Below are 19096 nucleotides of genomic sequence, written 5' to 3' on the forward strand. Positions count from 1 at the left end.
CACTGTGTTGAACCAACTTTATTTAATTTTAATATTTTTGGGATCATTTGTGAGAAGGAGGCAGTGATACTTTCTTTAAAGTCTCACTGCCTCCTTCTCACAAATGATCCCAAAAAAATAAAAATTAAATAAAGTTGGTTCAACACAGTGGCGGGTCATTTTGACCCTAGGACAACGGGAGGGTTAAGCATGGGGCAATGTTCCATGCACACACGAAAACACACACACCACACACCAAGGCTATTATAGTTTTGTGTTTTATATTCGTTTTTATTTCTATTATTTTTTTTATTTTTTTGTCAATTCTAAATTCAGTTTCAATTAGTTTTGACTGGGGGCACTAATACATAAAGTCCAAAAATGGATGTAGCAACTGCTGATTGCTTCTTTTTAAAGCTAGAATCCCTAATTGCTACATAATGATATATACCCATTAATTCTTAAGAATAGAACTTACAAATGCCTCATGAGCTTCGTTCAACTTTCGTACCCCATCAGAACCCAAAATATGAGCTTGTTTTACTTCAATGTTTCAGTATAGTTTTAGTTTTTCAAACGGGTTTGTTAATTATTTCATTTAATTTTTTTCATGATTAGTTTTAGTTTCAGTTACTATAATAACCCCCCCAATGTTTGTGTGCATAGCCACCCGATAGCCACCTTCGGCGGTGGCAAGCGAGAGTGGAGAGTGATACTGTATCAAGCAAATGAGAGTCGAGTTAGGAATGGCATGCCATGGAAGTCTCAAGCTAGAAATAGCTCCAGGACCGGACTGTGTCTGACTAGTTAGGTCAACAGGGGAGAGAACGACGGGGAGAGCAGGGCGGTTAGTTTGGCTGGAAGTACCACCCTGTGCTTGTCGTAGTACCCGTTAGGACCTGGCCATTGGTAGGAGTCTCTCTCTTTCCAACTCTGGACTGTGAAGTGAGAAGCTGCCATGGACAAGGACCACCAAGAGCCTCAGGGCCGAGAGGACAGTGAGTGTTGTTGGTCAAGGGTGGAGGTGCAAGAGTGTGAAACTGGGAGGCGGTTGTGTGGCTTTAGATAACGGCGCTTTGACGTTAACTTTTGTTCTCTCTGTCTCTCACTCTCTGTCTCTCACTCTCTCTGTCTCTCTGTCTTGTTGTCACACACACAGAGCCATGTGTTGTACAGTAAGTCTACATACAGTAGCATTTGCTTAGCCGTATGTATTGCGTAATGCTGATTCTAGCAAAAGTATATTTTTACGTGCCGTCGTCCACTGTGACGAATGACGCAACTTGCGGAACCAAGATTTGTGGAAGTGGAAAGGTGTTCACTTTTGTTCACTCTATCTTTCTCCCATGCTGTCCCTCTCCCTCTCTGTGCCACACACCTGAACACACATACCTACACACATACAGTCTGAATATTCACCCCTCTCCTCTTCTTTTGTACCTCTAATATTGACTAAATTGGATGTTATGTTTAAACACAATTGCATGGAGTCAAATCCATTTCAAAAGTCAAACGGGAGCGAGATGGTGCACTCGAGCTAGATGAAACATCATTGCGTCAGCAAACATTTGAGTTGAGAGAGACGAAATGTGGTCGACCAGGCCAGTATGGTGCGCTCAAATTAAACTTGCGGGTGTAACTTTGAGCGAGCAGAACTGCATTGCCGCATGCAGTAAATTAATTTGAGAGCGGAGATTTTTGTTCTCCTGAAGAAATACATACTACATGTCAAGAAATTACTGCACTCTCACAAATATGCAGCGTCCCCATACAGATGTCTCCTCTCCCTCACACCAATTTTCCAGTTTGCTCTCCAAAATCCATTTTGCTCTTGCAACTGCTTACTATCATTTTATAACGGGAAAATTATAGCCAATGAACATAGCCTGTCGAGTCTACTGAAATGCATTTGGTCAGGTTTTTGGACCAATCACGGCTTGACTGCTCTCTAACCAGATTTTTGACCACAGATGAAAGGGGACAATGAAAGGTGAACAATGGCTGACAATAGCGGTAAGTTCGACAGTTTGTCAGAGGAGAAACTAATCAACCAACTAGCTAGCTAATCAACTATGATTTCAATATTGAAATTGAAGTAGGTAGTTATTTGGGCATTTCTTATTAAAGCAGGCCATTGATGAGGCAAGCTAGGTTAATGTCAGCTAGCTAGGAAGCTAACTAGCTAACGTTAGCTAGCTAGCTAACGTTTAACCCTGTGATTTAACCAAAGATTGTTTCGTTTACTATACCGTCTCTGGTTTAACTAAGAGTATTGTAGCTAAGTCAATGATGGGTTTATTAGAGGAGGAGGACTTTGAAGACCAGTATGACTGGGAGGGAGTGGCAGAAGTGGGGGGAGAGGCAGGGTGAGAACAGACAGGGAAGACCCTCACTGGGGAAGAGGTCCGTAATTGAGGAGGGGGAGCCAAATAATAGCCAATATTGTAAACCGCTAACCGCATACCAGATACAGTCTGATTGAAATACAGATTTGATACCTTTTACTCTGTCAGTGTTTGTGCAGTTACAATAAATGAATGACCTCAAACCATTTATCTCTCTCCATCCCTCTTTCCGTGCAGGTCCACTGTCACTAATATATGGTGGTAAAGTTGTTCTCTGCTCAGCTGTCAGAGACAGGAGATACAGGAGTCCATTATGTTCCAAGTAGGTTACCTTGGCTCTCCTCTATGCACAGCACTCTGGGGACTTCCTGCAGGTAACCATGACATCCACCAATCACCCCGTAACTTAATCATTAGTGGTACTTGGAGTCACTCTAATATCTTTGACGTTGTATGGAGGCATTTTGCATAGCACAGAGAGGATGATGACCAGCTGCTGTCTATTGGTTAGAAATATGGTTCTATACTGGGGATGGTTCTATACTGAATGTATGTGATAGCTAAACGATCGCTAAACAACATGAGTAGTGTAGGTAAGGGATGAAGTGAAAACCTATAGGAGGATAGCGCTCCACAAGGAGGGTTCGGCATGAAATCACAGCAGGCTGTTCAATACTGAGCCATGCTGACTGACGAGTAGCGTGGATTGTTACAGGGCAATTCCACTGAAACAGTGATGCAGAGACTCTTGATTTTTCACTTTAAAATGTATGTCAAACAAAAACCAATGATTGCAAAGTTAAACAAACCATACAACTATATGCACAAGGACTATTTTACAAAAATACATTCACTTCAAGAACATTGCAGATGTAAAGTTTGGTAACAGAATGACGGTTTGTGCTGTTTTTGCCATAATTTTTTGCTCAGCTCAGTCCAGTCCCACATCATGTACAGTACCTTCAGAAAGTATTCACACCCCTTTACTTTTTCCACATTTTGTTGTTGCAGCCTGGATTTTAAATGAATTAAATTGATATTTTGTGTGACTGACAATACACCATAATGTCAAACTGGAATTTTGTTTGTAGAACATTTTAGAAAGAAAAACATTTTTGTCCTTTGACAGCTCTTTGGTCTTGGACATAGTGGAGTTTGGAGTGTGACTGTTTGAGGTTGTGGACAGGTGTCTTTTATACTGATAACAAGTTCAAACAGGTGCCATTAATACAGGTAACGAGTGGAGGACAGAGGAGCCTCTTAAAGAAGAAGTTACAGGTCTGTGAGAGTGTCACGGTCGTCTAGGAGCGAAGGAGACCAAGGCGCAGCGTGTCCAAGAAACATGACTTTATTGACTTAAAGTATCTAACTACAAAACAAAAGACGACTCATGAAGTCCACGGTTACACAGACCGAAACGGAACAAAAACCCACAAACCCAAGGTGAAAACACACAGTTTAAATATGGCTCCCAATCAGAGATAACGAGCCGACAGCTGACACTCGTTACCTCCGATTGGGAGTCATATGACTAACAAGAACAACCAAAACCAAGCACACCCAAATACCCAACATAACCAAACCAAACCCAACAAAACGAATACACCCTGGCTCAAATACAAAGTCCCGGAGCCAGAGTGTGACATAACCCCTTAAGGTGCGAACTCCGGGCGCACCAGCATAAAGTCTAGGGGAGGGTCTGGGAGGGCGTCTGTCCACGGTGGCGGCTCTGGCACAGGTCGTGGTCCCCACCCCACCATAGTCACTACCCGCTTACGTAGCCTCCTCCCAATGACCACCCTCCAATTTAACCCCACTGGATTAAGGGGCAGCACCGGACTAAGAGGCAGCACCGGACTAAGGGGCAGCACCGGACTAAGGGGGCAGCACCAGGATAAGGGGCAGCACCAGGATAGGGCAGCACCGGACTAAGGGGCAGCACCGGACTGAATGGCGGATCCTGGCTGGCTGGCTCTGGCGGATCCTGGCTGGCTGGCGGATCCTGGCTGACGGCTCTGGCGGATCCTGGCTGGGACGGCTCGTGGCTGGCTGACGGATCTGGCTGCTCGGCTGGCTGACGGATCTGGCGCTCTGGCTGGCTGACGGAATCTGGCTGCTCATGGCTGGCGACGGATCTGGCTGCTCACGGCTGGCTGACGGATCTGGCTGCTCATGGCTGGCTGACGGATCTGGCTGCTCATGGCTGGCGGAAGGCTCTGGCTGATCCTGTCTGGCGAAGGCTCTGGCTGATCCTGTCTGGCGGAAGGCTCTGGCTGATCCTGTCTGGGGAAGGCTCTGGCTGATCCTGTCTGGCGGAAGGCTCTGGCTGATCCTGTCTGGCGGAAGGCTCTGGCTGCTCCTGTCTGGCGGAAGGCTTCGGCTGCTCCGGTCTAGCGGACGGCTCTGAAGGCTCATGGCAGACGGGCGGCTTTGCAGGCTCAGTACAGACGGGCGGCTTATGCACTTGGCAGAGCGGGGCAGTTCAGGCGCCGTTGGGCAGACGGGCAGTTCAGGCGCCGTTGGGCAGACGGCAGACTCTGGCCGGCTGAGACGCACTGGTGGCCGGATGCGTGGTGCCGGAACTGGAGGTACCGGGGCTGAGGACCACGCATCTCAGGGCTAGTGCGGAGCAGGAACAGGACGCAGGACTCTGGGGACACACAGGAGGCTTGGTGCGTGGTGTAGGCACTGGTGGTACTGGGCTGGAGCGGGGAGGTGGCGCCGGAAATACCGGACCGTGCAGGCTTACTGGCTCCCTTGAGCACTGAGCCTGCCCAACCTTACCTGGTTGTATGCTCCCCGTCGCCCGACCAGTACCGGGAGGTGGAATAACCCGGTGTAGGCGAACCGGGACACATGCGGCGGTTGAGCCGGCCCGAGGAGACGACTGGTGGCCGGATGCGTGGGGCGGCTTCACGACATCCGGCTCAGCGCTCAATCTAGCCCGGCCGATACGTTGGAGCTGGAATGTACCGAACCGGGCTATGCACGTGTACAGGAGACACCATGCGCTCTACTGCGTAACACGGTGTCTGCCCGTACTCTCGCTCTCCACGGTAAGTACAGGGAGTAGGCGCAGGTCTCCTACCTGACTTCGCCACACTCCCCTTAAGCCCCCCAAGAAATTTTTGGGTAGTACTCTCTGGCTTCCAGTCTTGCCTCCTGCTGCCTCCTCATATCGCCTCCTCTCGGCTTTAGCTGCCTCCAGCTCTTCACGAGGGGCGGCGATATTCTCCGGGTTGTGCCCAAGGACCCTTTCCATCCAGTATCTCCTCCCATGTCCATGAATCCTTTATAGGCGTCCATGAATCCTGTGTTATGTGGGTCCTGTACAACTTATTTCTAAGTGGAGAGCCAGAAATATTGCTTGTTTGTAGGTGACCAAATACTTATTTTCCACCATAATTTGCAAATAAATTCATAAAAAATCCTACAATGTGATTTTCTGGGAAAAAAATTGCATTTTTGTCTGTCATAGTTGACGTGTACCTATGATGAAAATTACAGGCCTCTCTCATCTTTTTAAGTGGGAGAACTTGCACAATTGGTGGCTGACTAAATACTTTTTTTCCCCACTGTATGTAAATAAGGTATTTCTGTTTTTTACTTTTAATAAATGTGCAAACATTTCTAAAAATCTGTTTTCATTTTGCCATTATGGGGTATTGTGTGTAGATTGCTGAGTTTTTTTTTTTTTCATTTAATCAATTTTAGAATAAGGCTGTAATGTAACAGAATGTGGAAAAAGTCAAGGGGTCTGAATACTTTCCGAATGCACTGTATATGGAGACTGTTTACTGCCAAAAATAAGGGGTTAAGTACATAATATTTCCTGATCTTTCTTATATCTCTCAGATGTAGGACAGACATTTCAGAACAAACTTCCTTTTGATTTTTTGGGGGGACTATCTGTTGTTCCATGTAGTGAATATTTTATTAAATGCGTTGTATGGGCTAATAGCAGTAAGGCCAAAACATTTTTTTCATTAAATAGGAAAGCGCTCAGGGATTTTACCATGAGGCCAATGATGACTTTAAAGCAGTTACATGCTTTAAAGGCTGTGATAGGAGATAACTGAGGATGGAACAACAACATTGCAGTTACTCCACAATACTAAGCTAAATCAGTGAAAAGAAGGAAGCCTGTACAGAATAACATTTTTCCAAAACAAGCATCCTGTTTGCAATAGGGTACTAAAGTAAAACTTTAAAAAAAAATTGGGAAAGAAATTACCTTTATGTCCTGAATACATAGCATTATGTTTGGGGCAAATCCAGAAAAACACATACTTTCAAGCATGGTGATGGCTGCATCATGTTATGGGTATTGTTGTCATTTTTTTTGGATTAAAATAAACAGAATAGAGCTGAGCACAGGCAAAATCCTATAGGAAAACCTGGTTCAGTCTGCTTTCCAACACTGGGAGATAAATGCACCTTTCAGCAGGACAATAACCTTAAACACAAGAGCAAATATACACTGGAATTGCTTACCAAGGTGACATTGAATGTTCCTGAGTGGCCTAGTTACAGTTTTTACTTAAATCGGCTTAAAAATATATGTCAAGACTTGAACATGGATGTCTAGCAATGATCAACAGTCAACTTGACAGAGCTTAAAGAATAATATGCAAATATTGTACAATCCAGGTGTGCAAAGCTCTTAGAGACTTACCCAGAAAGTCTCAGCTGTAATCATGCCAAAGATGATTCTAACATGTATTGTTGACTCAGGGGGTTGAATTAGTGTTTTATTTTTTATATTTATTTTATTTTACAAATGTTTAAATTTTTCTTCCAGTTGAGTGTTTTGTATAGATCATTGACAAAAAAATTACAATTCAATTAATTTTATTCCCACCGTGTAACACAACAAAATATGGAAAAAGTCAAGGGGTGTGAAGTTTGAAGTTTAGGGAAGCTAATTTTCACCATAAAAATTCCATGCATCATCGCATTTGCAGACTTATGTAAGATAGCCTACTATTCGTAATGTGATGAGTAGATTGGATAGTCATAATTTAGGCCAGTGGTCACCAACCTTTTCTGAGTGAAGATCCCTTTCTGAGTCAAAATGCCAGCTGAGACTTCAAATCAAATCAAATCAAATGTTATTGGCCACATGCACCGAATACAACAGGTGCAGACATTACAGTGAAATGCTTACTTACAGCCCTTAACCAACAGTGCATTTATTTTTAATAAAAAAGTAGAATAAAACAAAAAAGTATTGAGAAATAAAGAGCAAGGGAGGCTATATATACAGGGGGGTACCGGTGCAGAGTCAATGTGTGGGGGCACCGGCTAGTTGAGGTAGTTGAAGTAATATGTACATGTGGGTAGAGTTAAAGTGACTATGCATAAATAATTAACAGAGTAGCAGCAGCGTAAAAAGATGGTGGTGTGGGGGGCAGTGCAAATAGTCCGGGTAGCCATGATTAGCTGTTCAGGAGTCGTATGGCTTGGGGGTAGAAGCTGTTGAGAAGTCTTTTGGACCTAGACATGGCACTCCGGTACCGCTTGCCGTGCGGTAGCAGAAAGAACAGTCTATGACTAGGGTGGCTGGAGTCTTTGACAATTTTGAGGGCCTTCCTCTGACACCGCCTGGTATAGAGGTCCTGGATGGCAGGAAGCTTGGCCCCAGTGATGTACTGGGCCGTACGCACTACCCTCTGTAGTGCCTTGCGGTCGGAGGCCAAGCAGTTGCCATACCAGGTGGTGATGCAACCAGTCAGGATGCTCTCGATGGTGCAGCTGTAGAATTTTTTGAGGATCTGAGGACCCATGCCAAATCTTTTCAGTCTCCTGAGGGGGAATCGGCTTTCTCGTGCCCTCTTCACGACTGTCTTGGTGTGTTTGGACCATGATGGTTCGTTGGTGATGTGGACACCAAGGAACTTGAAGCTCTCATCCTGTTCCACTACAGCCCCGTCGATGAGAATGGGGGCGTGCTCAGTCCTCTTTTTTTTCCTGTAGTCCACAATCATCTCCTTTGTCTTGGTCACGTTGAAGGAGAGGTTGTTATCCTGGCACCACACGGTCAGGTCTCTGACCTCCTCCCTATAGGCTGTCTCATCGTTGTCGGTGATCAGGCCTACCACTGTTGTGTCGTCGGCAAACTTAATGATGGTGTTGGAGTCGTGCCTGGCCATGCAGTCATGGGTGAACAGGGAGTACAGGAGGGGACTGAGCACGCACCCCTGAGGGGCCCTCGTGTTGAGGATCAGTGTGGCAGTGTTACCTAGACTTAAAACATGACTTAAAAAACATAAGCCTATACAACATTAACCAATTAAAAACAGTTCTGTAACAACAAGGTTTGTACAGTAGGCTATAGGCCCAATACATTATCACTGAATATTGGCTATGCTTGAATTGCCCTGCCAATGTTGTTCTTCTCAGACCATTTTATTATATATGTTTTTATTGGTATATGACCACACTGGTAATAGATAATTTGTTGTATTACTTGCGAGGCATAGTTGGACTGATGGCCTGTGTCTGATGGTCAGTCTGAGGGGAGGGAGGGAGCAGCGGTGAGTTTGCCTCTGACCCGACTCACCGTCCCTCCGCTCTCCTTCCCTCCCCTGAGAAAAGGGGACACAGTCTTCCAGCTGATGGCAAAGCTCAATTCGCACTGTATTATTTCTGCCTCATGCACCAATTCATGTTGTTACTCATATGACCAGAGAAAGTGAAATATTCCTCAATATTAAAAAAGACGCAAGCCACTAATAAAAATGCAAGCTTATCGGAACACGTTGCCGTACTCATTCATTGCAGCTGCAGTGCTGGTTGCAGCGTGAGTGGAAGTAGGGAGAAAGCACATTTTATGGCTTATAAACGTGTTGAACAAAGTGTTGACAGTGCTGAATAACAACTTTAAACATGAACTTACTCATAAAAACAGCAGCTCTTTGCTGTATTCGTTGAGTCTCTAGTCATGGTTTTGAAATCTCACAGTATCAACTTTGCTGTGCATTCTAGGCTTTTATTTTTTTACAGTCTATGGGTCGAGGAAACTGTGCAGACACGGTGATCTGAGCTATCTGATTGGCCAGTGCACTTGATTTGCTCTCTGGGCCTGCCGGGTAGGCGGAGTTCTACCTTCAGACACATGAAATTGTTCAAAATGGGAACACTTTGCCTTCCCAGCACTAAGGCTGCTGAATCAAGTGCACCTATTGCCAACAGCGCGAAACAATAAAAAAAAATAGGAACGCAAGGCTTTATCGTTTTTTTTTTTACAGAAACGTTACGTGATCGACTAGGAATGCCTTGAAGATCGACTAGTCGATTGCAATCGACTGGTTGGTAACCACTGATTTTGGCTAATAATATAACTCAATCACTGTTCCCAAAAAAGACTGTTCAATGAATGGCTGAGCGCGTATAGCGTAGAGTATGCATGGAGGAAAATGTGGCCTTTTATAAACACATTTCATGCAATTCTACTACACTTTATATGACTGGAGACATTAGCAGAATCTTTTTTAATATGACAAATTACAGGGTAGCCTACTCTGCTGACACTGACAAACAGATAAATAAAAATGACATTGATTATATAATAGGCCTAAAAGAAGGGCAGGCACAAATAGAATATGATGTCCATCTAAACTGGAGGAGGAAATGATTGTCCAAAAACAAACTTTTAAGTAGCACTGACCCAACAACGCTAAATAGTGAATATGCACAGTGGGTACTCACCGGGGATATTGCAAATGCTCTCCGCTGGTGCCAATAAGATAGGCGATGCTGTTGTTCGCTCAATTAAGTTGAGAATATTGATAACTAAAAGACAGATTAGTCTTTTCATTGTCTTCTTGTTACAACAATAACCATTTGCGTTCCAAACTATGTTATCCCGCGATTGTATTTTGAAATATTGCGAGATGCCTGGCTTAGCCTCTCTCCATTTCACAGACAGTCGCAACTCAACAATAATCTGCCCAAATTGTGTGCGTTGCCTTTCCTTTCTTCTGTAGGCAATGCGATTTAACACAATCCAAAACTTTTTTTTTTTTAAAGAAGCTAATGATCCTCTGTGGCCAAATCATGCTTAAGTAGCCTATTTTGAATTATGTTATTTATTTCTCTATAGACAGGAGTAGGCTAATTAGGCTATATCATTTTGGAAATTTAATTCAATTTACTTTAGGGAAAGCATAGCTTCCCCTAGCCTTATGGACGGCCACCTATGGTTACATATTTTAAAAGTATCTGCACGTATATTACTAGGCTATATGTAAAGACCAGATTACATTAGGAGTAGTCTGATGGGTGAGAATATTGTCAAGTGCTTGTCAAATTGTGAATGAGAGACTGATGAAGTGTGTGCAGCCTGCGCAAGAAACAAAGAAAAGCTCAATGCCTTTCATGCAACTTTTTACACATAATCATTAGTCGCATTACACAGCCTTAGAATGTATAAAAATCTAAATATATAGCCTAATGTTCTATGACAACTAAAGCTGCATAAATAATTCTAAATTAAGCATATAGCAGGACCTTTTTCTTTGTTAACCGCTCAACACAAAATAGCCACATGTGCAGCTGAAATTATTTGGGGAAAATATCCTTTATATTTTATTCAGCTATGTTCAATTGTATTCTTCATACTATAAAATAATGTCAAATAATTTCATGGAATTCTAAGCAAATCCTGTCTGCTAAATGAACTAGTGTAGCCCACGGCCATACGTCATAGCCAGATCAGCGCCTAACATCAGGACAACTCAGAGTATGGTATTCTGTTCTTCTGAAATAGGCTACATTTTCTTCATATCATGTTTCTTTAGACCTGTCTAAAATAAATAATGGATTCATTGTGATGGTGTAGGCTATATTAAATGGATTTATTATACTTTTTTAAATGTAGATGTTCCAAAGGTCCGCATCAGTGGCTTGTAGGCTATGCGTGGAAGCCAGGAGATACTAAACGTGTTTATGTTAATTAACGGTCAATTACCGTTATTTGCATGACAATTTCATGACTGCCACAGCCCTAATCGTGACTACAACTAAGTTACTAAGTCGTTGACCACACTGTGTTGTTACTTTGTTGAGTAAAAACTCTTGCTTCCTACCCTTTAAAGCGGCAATCAGCAGTTTAAACAATAACTCCCCACCCCTGTTTCGGTAAAAAGCTGAGCGATGGTGCTGGAGAAATGTAACAACTCTCAAAGTCATAGACAGAGGTACGCAAGGACTGACCATCGCGCCTCCTTCTTAAACCTCATTGGAGGAGAAGACCCAAGGTTCCTCCCCTCAGACCTCGTTCAATGGGTTTTGAGAAGGATGCAAGTAGAGAGGAAGTGAGGAGTTGGGCATAGAATAATTGGGACAGAGCTCATGTCATTGTTTTAGGTGGAATCTTATGTTGAATTATATATTTATTATCTGTTTGCAGCAGAGGAGGCTGGCGGGAGGAGCTATAGGATGACAGGCTCATTGTAATGGCTGGAATGGAATCAATGGAACAGAGCCAAACGTGGTTTCCATACATTTGATACCGTTCCATTTATTCCATTCCAGCCATTACGATGAGCCCGTCCTCCTATAGCTCCTCGCACCAGCCTCCTCTGGTTTGCACGTATATCTTTGTTCTACTTGTGCTCTTTCCACAGATGGCTCTGGCTTGCTGATAACATCTGATCTGATGAGACTCCCTATGCGATTTGACTCCTGTATTACTGACTGTATTCAATAAAACTTCCAATGCCAAATTAAACAAATGTGGGATTCTGTCATTGATAGACAATGGTAGTTCCCAATCAGACAATTACTATAAAACAAATCTGTTTTCCTCAGTGCAATGTTTGGTGAATGCATGGCGTTGTTTTGTTTACTGATTCAGTTCTATCTTCACTTCCTCATCACTGCAACGGATTGTCCGGTCGCTGAGAGGGCCATTGGCTGCCACCTGCCCTCCATCGAGGTCCTGCACGACTCCAGGGCAAGGACGCGTGCAAGCAGGATCATCGCCGACCCCTTCCACCCCCTCTTCCAAAGACGCCCCTCTGGCAAACAGTTCAGGTCAATCGCGACCAAAACCTATCGCCACCTGAACAGTTTCTTTCCCTGCGCCGTGGCCCTCACCAACCATCCACCTGGTCCATGATGATCCTCTCATCCATGGATTCTGCACTATTCATCCACAGACTATGCAACCTGCGCTATCATCCCAGAACTGCACATTTATCTTTGCACTCTCTGCACTTATCTTACATGCATAATTTATAATGTAGCTTATAGTGTTCATCGTGTAGTCTGTAGTTTTTAGCGTACAGTGTTCAGTGTACATACTGTATGTGGATCTGTGGAAGTTCTACGTCTTTATGTCTTGCCTGTATTTTCTGTTTATTGTCTGTCTGTTTATTGTGTCAAATTCCTGTACATGCAAATGTTTTGGTGAATAAAGGTGATTCTGACATGTTAACCTGAGTTTAGCTGGTTTATCATATTCTTGCCAGTTTACATTCTATTATTTTGGACTGGTTATGTACTGTATGAACTGTAGCAGGTTCCCCCCTTTGTGTTTTCATATAATTCAAAATCCCAATGTGCTGTGTGCATGTGTGTCCTTGGGCTAAATATTGGATCCTAGCTTCAATTAGTGGACTCGTTTTATGGACTCGTTTTATGGACTCGTTTTATGGTGTTACCTAGAGTTGACTGTCTGCTTTTCATTTTTCAGACGAACGTTGCTGGCTAACAAGTAATTAGCCAGCTAACTTTAGCAAGTAGATTCCACTCAACTCAAGGTTTATACTGTAGCATATTTATTTCCCAATTCATTTGGTTATCAAGCTGCTGGGTTTCCCTGCTCACTAGCTAGACAGAAGGCTCTGCAGTGCATCTGTTTGAAGGCACGCAAACAGAAGGCTCATAATAGCCAATCACAACACTGGACTGGCCAAGGGCAGGAATTTGTTAGTTCGTCCATCACTCCAGTGAAAGTGACACATCTAAGGTTTCTAGACACGCACCCGCCTTTAAGCCCACCCCCATCAGCCTGAAACCCAAAGGTGCCAAGACTTGAGAGAGAGCAATTTGAGAAATTAAGAGCAAAAACTTGACAATGACAAGTGACTATTGCTGGTGGACAATTGAATGCATTCAAATGTAATTTTTACACGTTTTAATCATGTTTCTTTGCTTACAGTTCTATATGTATTGTTAAAGAAATTTTTCTTTTTGATCTGTGACGATGTTTTTACTACAGATTTGATTTGATTTGATGTTCTGCTCACTCAAACACACACTTGCAAACTTTCAAGTTTTAATTTCTGCTCTCAACTGGCCTGTGCACTCGTGGGACCCGTCCTCTACTTGCTCACCCCATTTCTTCTCTCTTGCTGACCAAATTTCTTCTCTCTCGACTCAGTGTTTGCTCGCGCAATGATGTTTCATCTTGCTCGCGCGTGCCATCTCGCACCCGTTCGACTTTTGAATGGATTTGACTCCATACAATTTAAATGTATTAACATTTGCTTGTGTTTTAGCTCCATGGGCAAGAGGATTAATTTGCTCATAAACAAAGTAAATGTAAACAAAGACTAGGCTATATACAGTGCCTTCGGAAAGTATTCAGACCCCTTGACTTTTTCCACATTTTGTTACGTTACAGCCTTATTCTAAAATGGATTAAATGAATCAAAATCCTCAGGAATCTATACACAATACCCCATAATGACGAAGCAGAAACAGGTTTTTAGACATGTTTGCAAATGTATAAAAAACAGAAATACCTTATTTACATAAGTAGTCAGATCCTTTGCTATGAGACTCGAAATTGAGATCAGATGCATCCTGTTTCCATTGATCATCCTTGAAATGTTTCTACAACTTGATTGGAGTCCACCTTGGGTAAATTCAATTGATTGGACATGATTTGGAAAGGCACAGACCTGTCTATATAAGGTCCCACAGTTGAAAGTGCATGTCAGAGCAAAAACCAAGCCTTGAGGTCGAAGGATTTGGGGAAGGGTACCAAAAAATGTCTGCAGCATTGAAGGTCCTCAAGAACACAGTGGCCTCCATCATTCTTAAATGAAGGAAGTTTGGAACCACCGAGACTCTTCCTAGAGCTGGCCGCCCAGCCAAACTGAGCAATCGGGAGAGAAGGGCCTTGGTCAGGGAGGTGACCAAGAACCCGATGGTCACTCTGACAGAACTCCAGAGTTTTTCTGTTGAGATGGGAGAACCTTCCAGAAGGACAACCATCATGACAGCCCACTTGGAGTTTGCCAAAAGACACCTAAAGGACTCTCAGACCATGAGAAACAAGATTCTCTGGTCTGATAAAACCAAGATTGAACTCTTTGGCCTGAATGCCAAGCGTCACATCTGGAGGAAACCTGGCACCATCCCTACGGTGAAGCATGGTGGTGGCAGCATCATGCTGTGGGGATGTTTTTCAGCGGCAGGGACTGGGAGACTAGTCAGGATCGAGGGAAAGATGAACAGAGCAAAGTACAGCGAGATCCTTGATGAAAACCTGCTCCAGAGCGCTCAGAACCTCAGACTGGGGCGAAGGTTCACCTTCCAACAGGACAATGACCCTAAGCACACAGCCAAGACAACGCAGGAGTGGCTTCGGGACAAGTCTCTGAATGTCCTTGAGTGGTCCAGCCAGAACCAGGACTTGAACCCGATCAAACATCTCTGGAGATACCTGGAAATAGCTGTGCAGCGACGCTCCCCATCCAACCTGACAGAGCTTGAGAAGATCTGCAGAGAAGAATGGGAGAAACTCCCGAAATATAGGTGTGCCAAGCTTGTAGCGTCATACCCAAGAAGTCTTGAGGCTGTAATTGCTGCCAAAGGTGCTTCAACAGAGTACTGAGTAAAGGGTCTGAATACTTGTGTAAATGAGATATTTCCATATTTCAAAAAACCTGTTTTTGCTTTTTCATTATGGGGTATTGTGTGTAGATTGATGCGGGAAAAAAACTATTTAATCCGTTTTAGAATAAGGGTGTAACGTAACAAAGTGGAAAAAGTCAAGGGGTCTGAATACTTTCCGAGTGCACTGTAGCTTCAAAACATTGTTAAAACTATAATTATGATATCATGGATGGTCAGTCCTTGCATCCATAGCTTTATGAATTTGAGTTGGTACATTTCTCCAGCCCCATCCCTCAGCTTTTTACCGAAACCAGAGCGGGGAAAACACTTTGTTATTGTTTCAACTGCTGATTGCCTCTTTAAGGTTAGGCTATTTGTTCAAAGAAAGGGAAGGAGGTTGAGATTTTTTAAATACTACTCTACTTGATCACTTTGCTGTAGTCTCAACACAATTAGCATGAATGCAAAAATCGGTGCTGTGTCTCAAACCCTGTGTCATGGATTCGGCCGAGGCTGCTCTTCCTCCTTGCTCGGGCAGGCTTCGGCGTTCGTCGTACCCGGAGTACTAGCTGCCACCGTTAAATGTTATCGATGTTTGTTTGGTTTTGTCTTCCTTGTACACCTGTTTCCATTTAGTGTTCATTATGTCCCCTATAAGTTTCTCGTTTTGTTTGTAGTTAGTTGTGTGTAATTGTACGCCTGTCTGTTGGGGTTTGTTGGATTTTGCATTCTCGTATTTCAAGAGTAGTTACGCACTGTTTGCGCATCTCTTGTATTTAGTGTTTTACGCACGGTCTGCGTATCACTCGCCTCCGTCGTTTGAGGCTGTTTATTTTGTATTTGTCCTTTTCCTGACTAGTAAAGTCTGTTTGGATTAAGCTTCTGTGTCCTGCGCCTGACTCCACCACCACATCGACATCAGTACCACTGACACCCTGTCACCCATGGCAGGCAGCCTAATCAACAGGAGACAAGCTCCATCTTCACATATGTGCTGTTGCTTTGAGTTAGCACTTTTTCTGAAAGGGCTCTAGGCCTAATAAATGGGTTTGCTCAACCCCAGGCAGTAGACAATGCCTATTTTACACAATCAACTTACTTCTGTTAAAACTGGAATTGTGGTATTTGCAGTAGTCATTTAAAAAAATCTTAGTTCTTAATTATCCTGTAGTTATAAAACTTCAATTTCTAAGATGTATATTTCTGGGGGGTATTTAAGTTATACTAATTTTCCTTTTTTCCCCATCAAACAAACACATTGTATAGCATAAAAACATTGAACATGACATTTAGACATACCCTCTAGCATAACACACATTCAAAATCAAATACCTCTTCTGCATCGCATAAGCTACAATACAAAACGGATTCACAAGCACAGTATTACCATACAACATGGGCCATCCCCTCCCAGTCCAAGAAACGACATGACAAAGAAAGTGTCCAGATTCTCTTAATGTTTTCATTTCTACCAGTGATTCTAGCAAGCATTTGTTTATAAGATGCCACTTCCAGCATTGATTATATCCACTGTTTCAGAGTAGGAGTGGAATGGCCTTTCCAAAGTCTAAGAATCAATCTAGGAGCTGTAACGATACCAACATTAATCAGATACATACATTAATTATGTTCTGTTACCTAAGAGACATATTCTTGGCGAAACTGGGATTGTTGATCCCGAGCATTCTCCCAAATATTTCAGAATATCCTTTCAGAAGGTAGCACTAATGTATATTCCAATATTGCGTGTAAGAATGTCTGTGTCTTTTTGACATTTCCAGCACAGATTATTGTTGATCAACCCCATTTTGTGAAGCCTTGTTGGAGTCCTAGGGCCTTATAAAATCTGCGATGCAGAGAATATAAAATACACGATTCTGAGAAAGTGGACGGAATCACGGAAATCAGACATTAAAACGGAATTCAACAATATTCAACAAAAAATTGAACTTAGTAGGGAATCACCTAAAGTATTGAAAATGAATTAATTAGCCCAAGTTTATCATAAGACATGAACAGAATGCATCAGTGATTCGTATTTCCTAAAACGTTCTGAAGATGCAGCGAGAATTCCCCGTATGTATGTGCGGGGCACTTTGTGTAGCCATTAGCAATGATGCTAATGAAAAGTATTTTGGTAGATGGAAAGGTTTCCCAAAAACCTTTTCAATTAAATGTTAACTACAAAGTAGCCAATGCTTACCTGGTAGAATGATATCATGATTATTCGCATCAATCCAGTGGGTATTTGTTTAGAAAATTCTACCATCACATTGCCTTCAAAAACACTGCTAAACAACAGCATTTTGCGAGGTGCGCACTGGAATTAAAGAGTAACTACACCCCAAAATGTAAGTTTCTCAAATTTTTCTCAGACCTCAAAAGTGGTGATGTGGTTTAAGCATTGTTGTGGACTTACGCCATCCAATTTAGTTGTTTTTCTATTTTAAAGAGTGTGATTTTGAGAGCGAAAACGTGAAAAAAAAAGGGGGAAACGGAAACCTGGAAAAACTAAGCAGAGAAAACTGAATTATTGAAAAAAAAGAAACAGAATCAGGTAAAAACATTAACTGATTTTATAGGGCCCTATAGTCCAATATAACTTATGTAGTATCTTATATTGAGTGAGCTGAGTTAGACAAAATCTTTAACCATGTATCATGCTCAATTTCACATTTAAGATCAGTTTGCCATTGTCCTAAGAGTAAAAAATGGCTGCTTTATATTTAAGTAATTCCAAATACTCCACTGTTGGATTCTTTCCTGGATTTAATTGACAGCAGGTTAACAGACATTCCCTCAATTGTAAATATTTGACTTGACTTTTTCCACATTTTGTTATGTTACAGCCTTATTCTAAAATGGGTTAAATACAATTTTTTTTTGCAAATATATTAATAATAAAAAACTGAAATACCTTATTTACATAAGTATTCAGACCCTTTGCTATGAGACTAGAAATTGAGCTCATCATGTTTCCATTGATCATTCTTGAGATGTTTCTACAACATGATTGGAGTCCACCTGTGGTAAATTCAATTGATTGGACATGATTGGGGAAGGCACACACCTGTCTATATAACGTCCCACAGTTGACAGTGCATGTCAGACCAAAAATCCAAGCCATGAGGTTGAAGGAATTGTCTGTAGAGCTCCGAGACAGGATTGTGCTGCAAAATGCCCATGATCATCCGACATTGGAGAGGGGAGGGGAAAAAAACACATTAGGCCCCATCTAACATTTTGGGCTGCTTTGTTGCTCTCCGCTCTTTCTACAATCTACATTGTTCTCTTGTATTATGTTAATAGTCTAGCTACAAAATTGAGGTTAGATAGATAGAAAATAAATCGGTCTGCCATACATACAGTCCCAGTCAAAAGTTTGGACACACCTACTCCTTCAAGGGTTTTACTTTATTTGTACTATTTTCTACATTGTATAATAATAGTGAAGACATCAAAACTATTAAATAACACACATGGAATTGTGTAGTAACCAAAAAAGTGTTAAACAAATCAAAATATATTTTATATTTGAGATTCTTCAAAGTTGCCACCCTTTGCCTTGATGACAGCTTTGTACACTCTTGGCACTCTTTCAACCAGCTTCACCAGGAATGCTTTTCCAACAGTCTTGAAGGAGTTCCCACATATGCTGAGCACTTGTTGGCTGCTTTTCCTTCACTCTGCGGTCCAACTCATCCCAAACTATCTCAATTGGGTTGAGGTCGGGTGATTGTGGAGGCCAGGTCATCTGATGCAGCACTCCATCACTCTCCTTCTTGGTCAAATAGCCCTTACACAGCCTGGAGGTGTGTTGGGTCATTGTCCTGTTGCAAAAACAAATGATAGTCCCACTAAGCCCAAACCAGATGGGATGGCGTGTCTCTGCAGATTGCTGTGGTAGCCCTGCTGGTTAA

The 19096-nt window shown here is 42.6% G+C and overlaps 1 protein-coding gene across 2 annotated transcripts in view; it reads left to right on the plus strand.

Annotated features, from left to right (window-relative positions):
• The first annotated feature begins 665 nt into the window (after positions 1-665).
• LOC121539661 (CAP-Gly domain-containing linker protein 4) overlaps positions 666-19096 on the plus strand; it is a 124406-nt gene continuing 105975 nt past the window's right edge. For both annotated transcript variants that reach the window (XM_041848329.2, XM_041848330.2), the window contains exon 1: positions 666-977. In XM_041848329.2, coding sequence (XP_041704263.2) covers positions 938-977 — 40 coding nt within the window. In that variant the 5' untranslated portion in view covers positions 666-937. The remainder of the gene's footprint in view (positions 978-19096) is intronic.

This window comes from Coregonus clupeaformis, chromosome 34 (genome assembly GCF_020615455.1).
Source record: "Coregonus clupeaformis isolate EN_2021a chromosome 34, ASM2061545v1, whole genome shotgun sequence".
Taxonomy (NCBI): domain Eukaryota; kingdom Metazoa; phylum Chordata; class Actinopteri; order Salmoniformes; family Salmonidae; genus Coregonus; species Coregonus clupeaformis.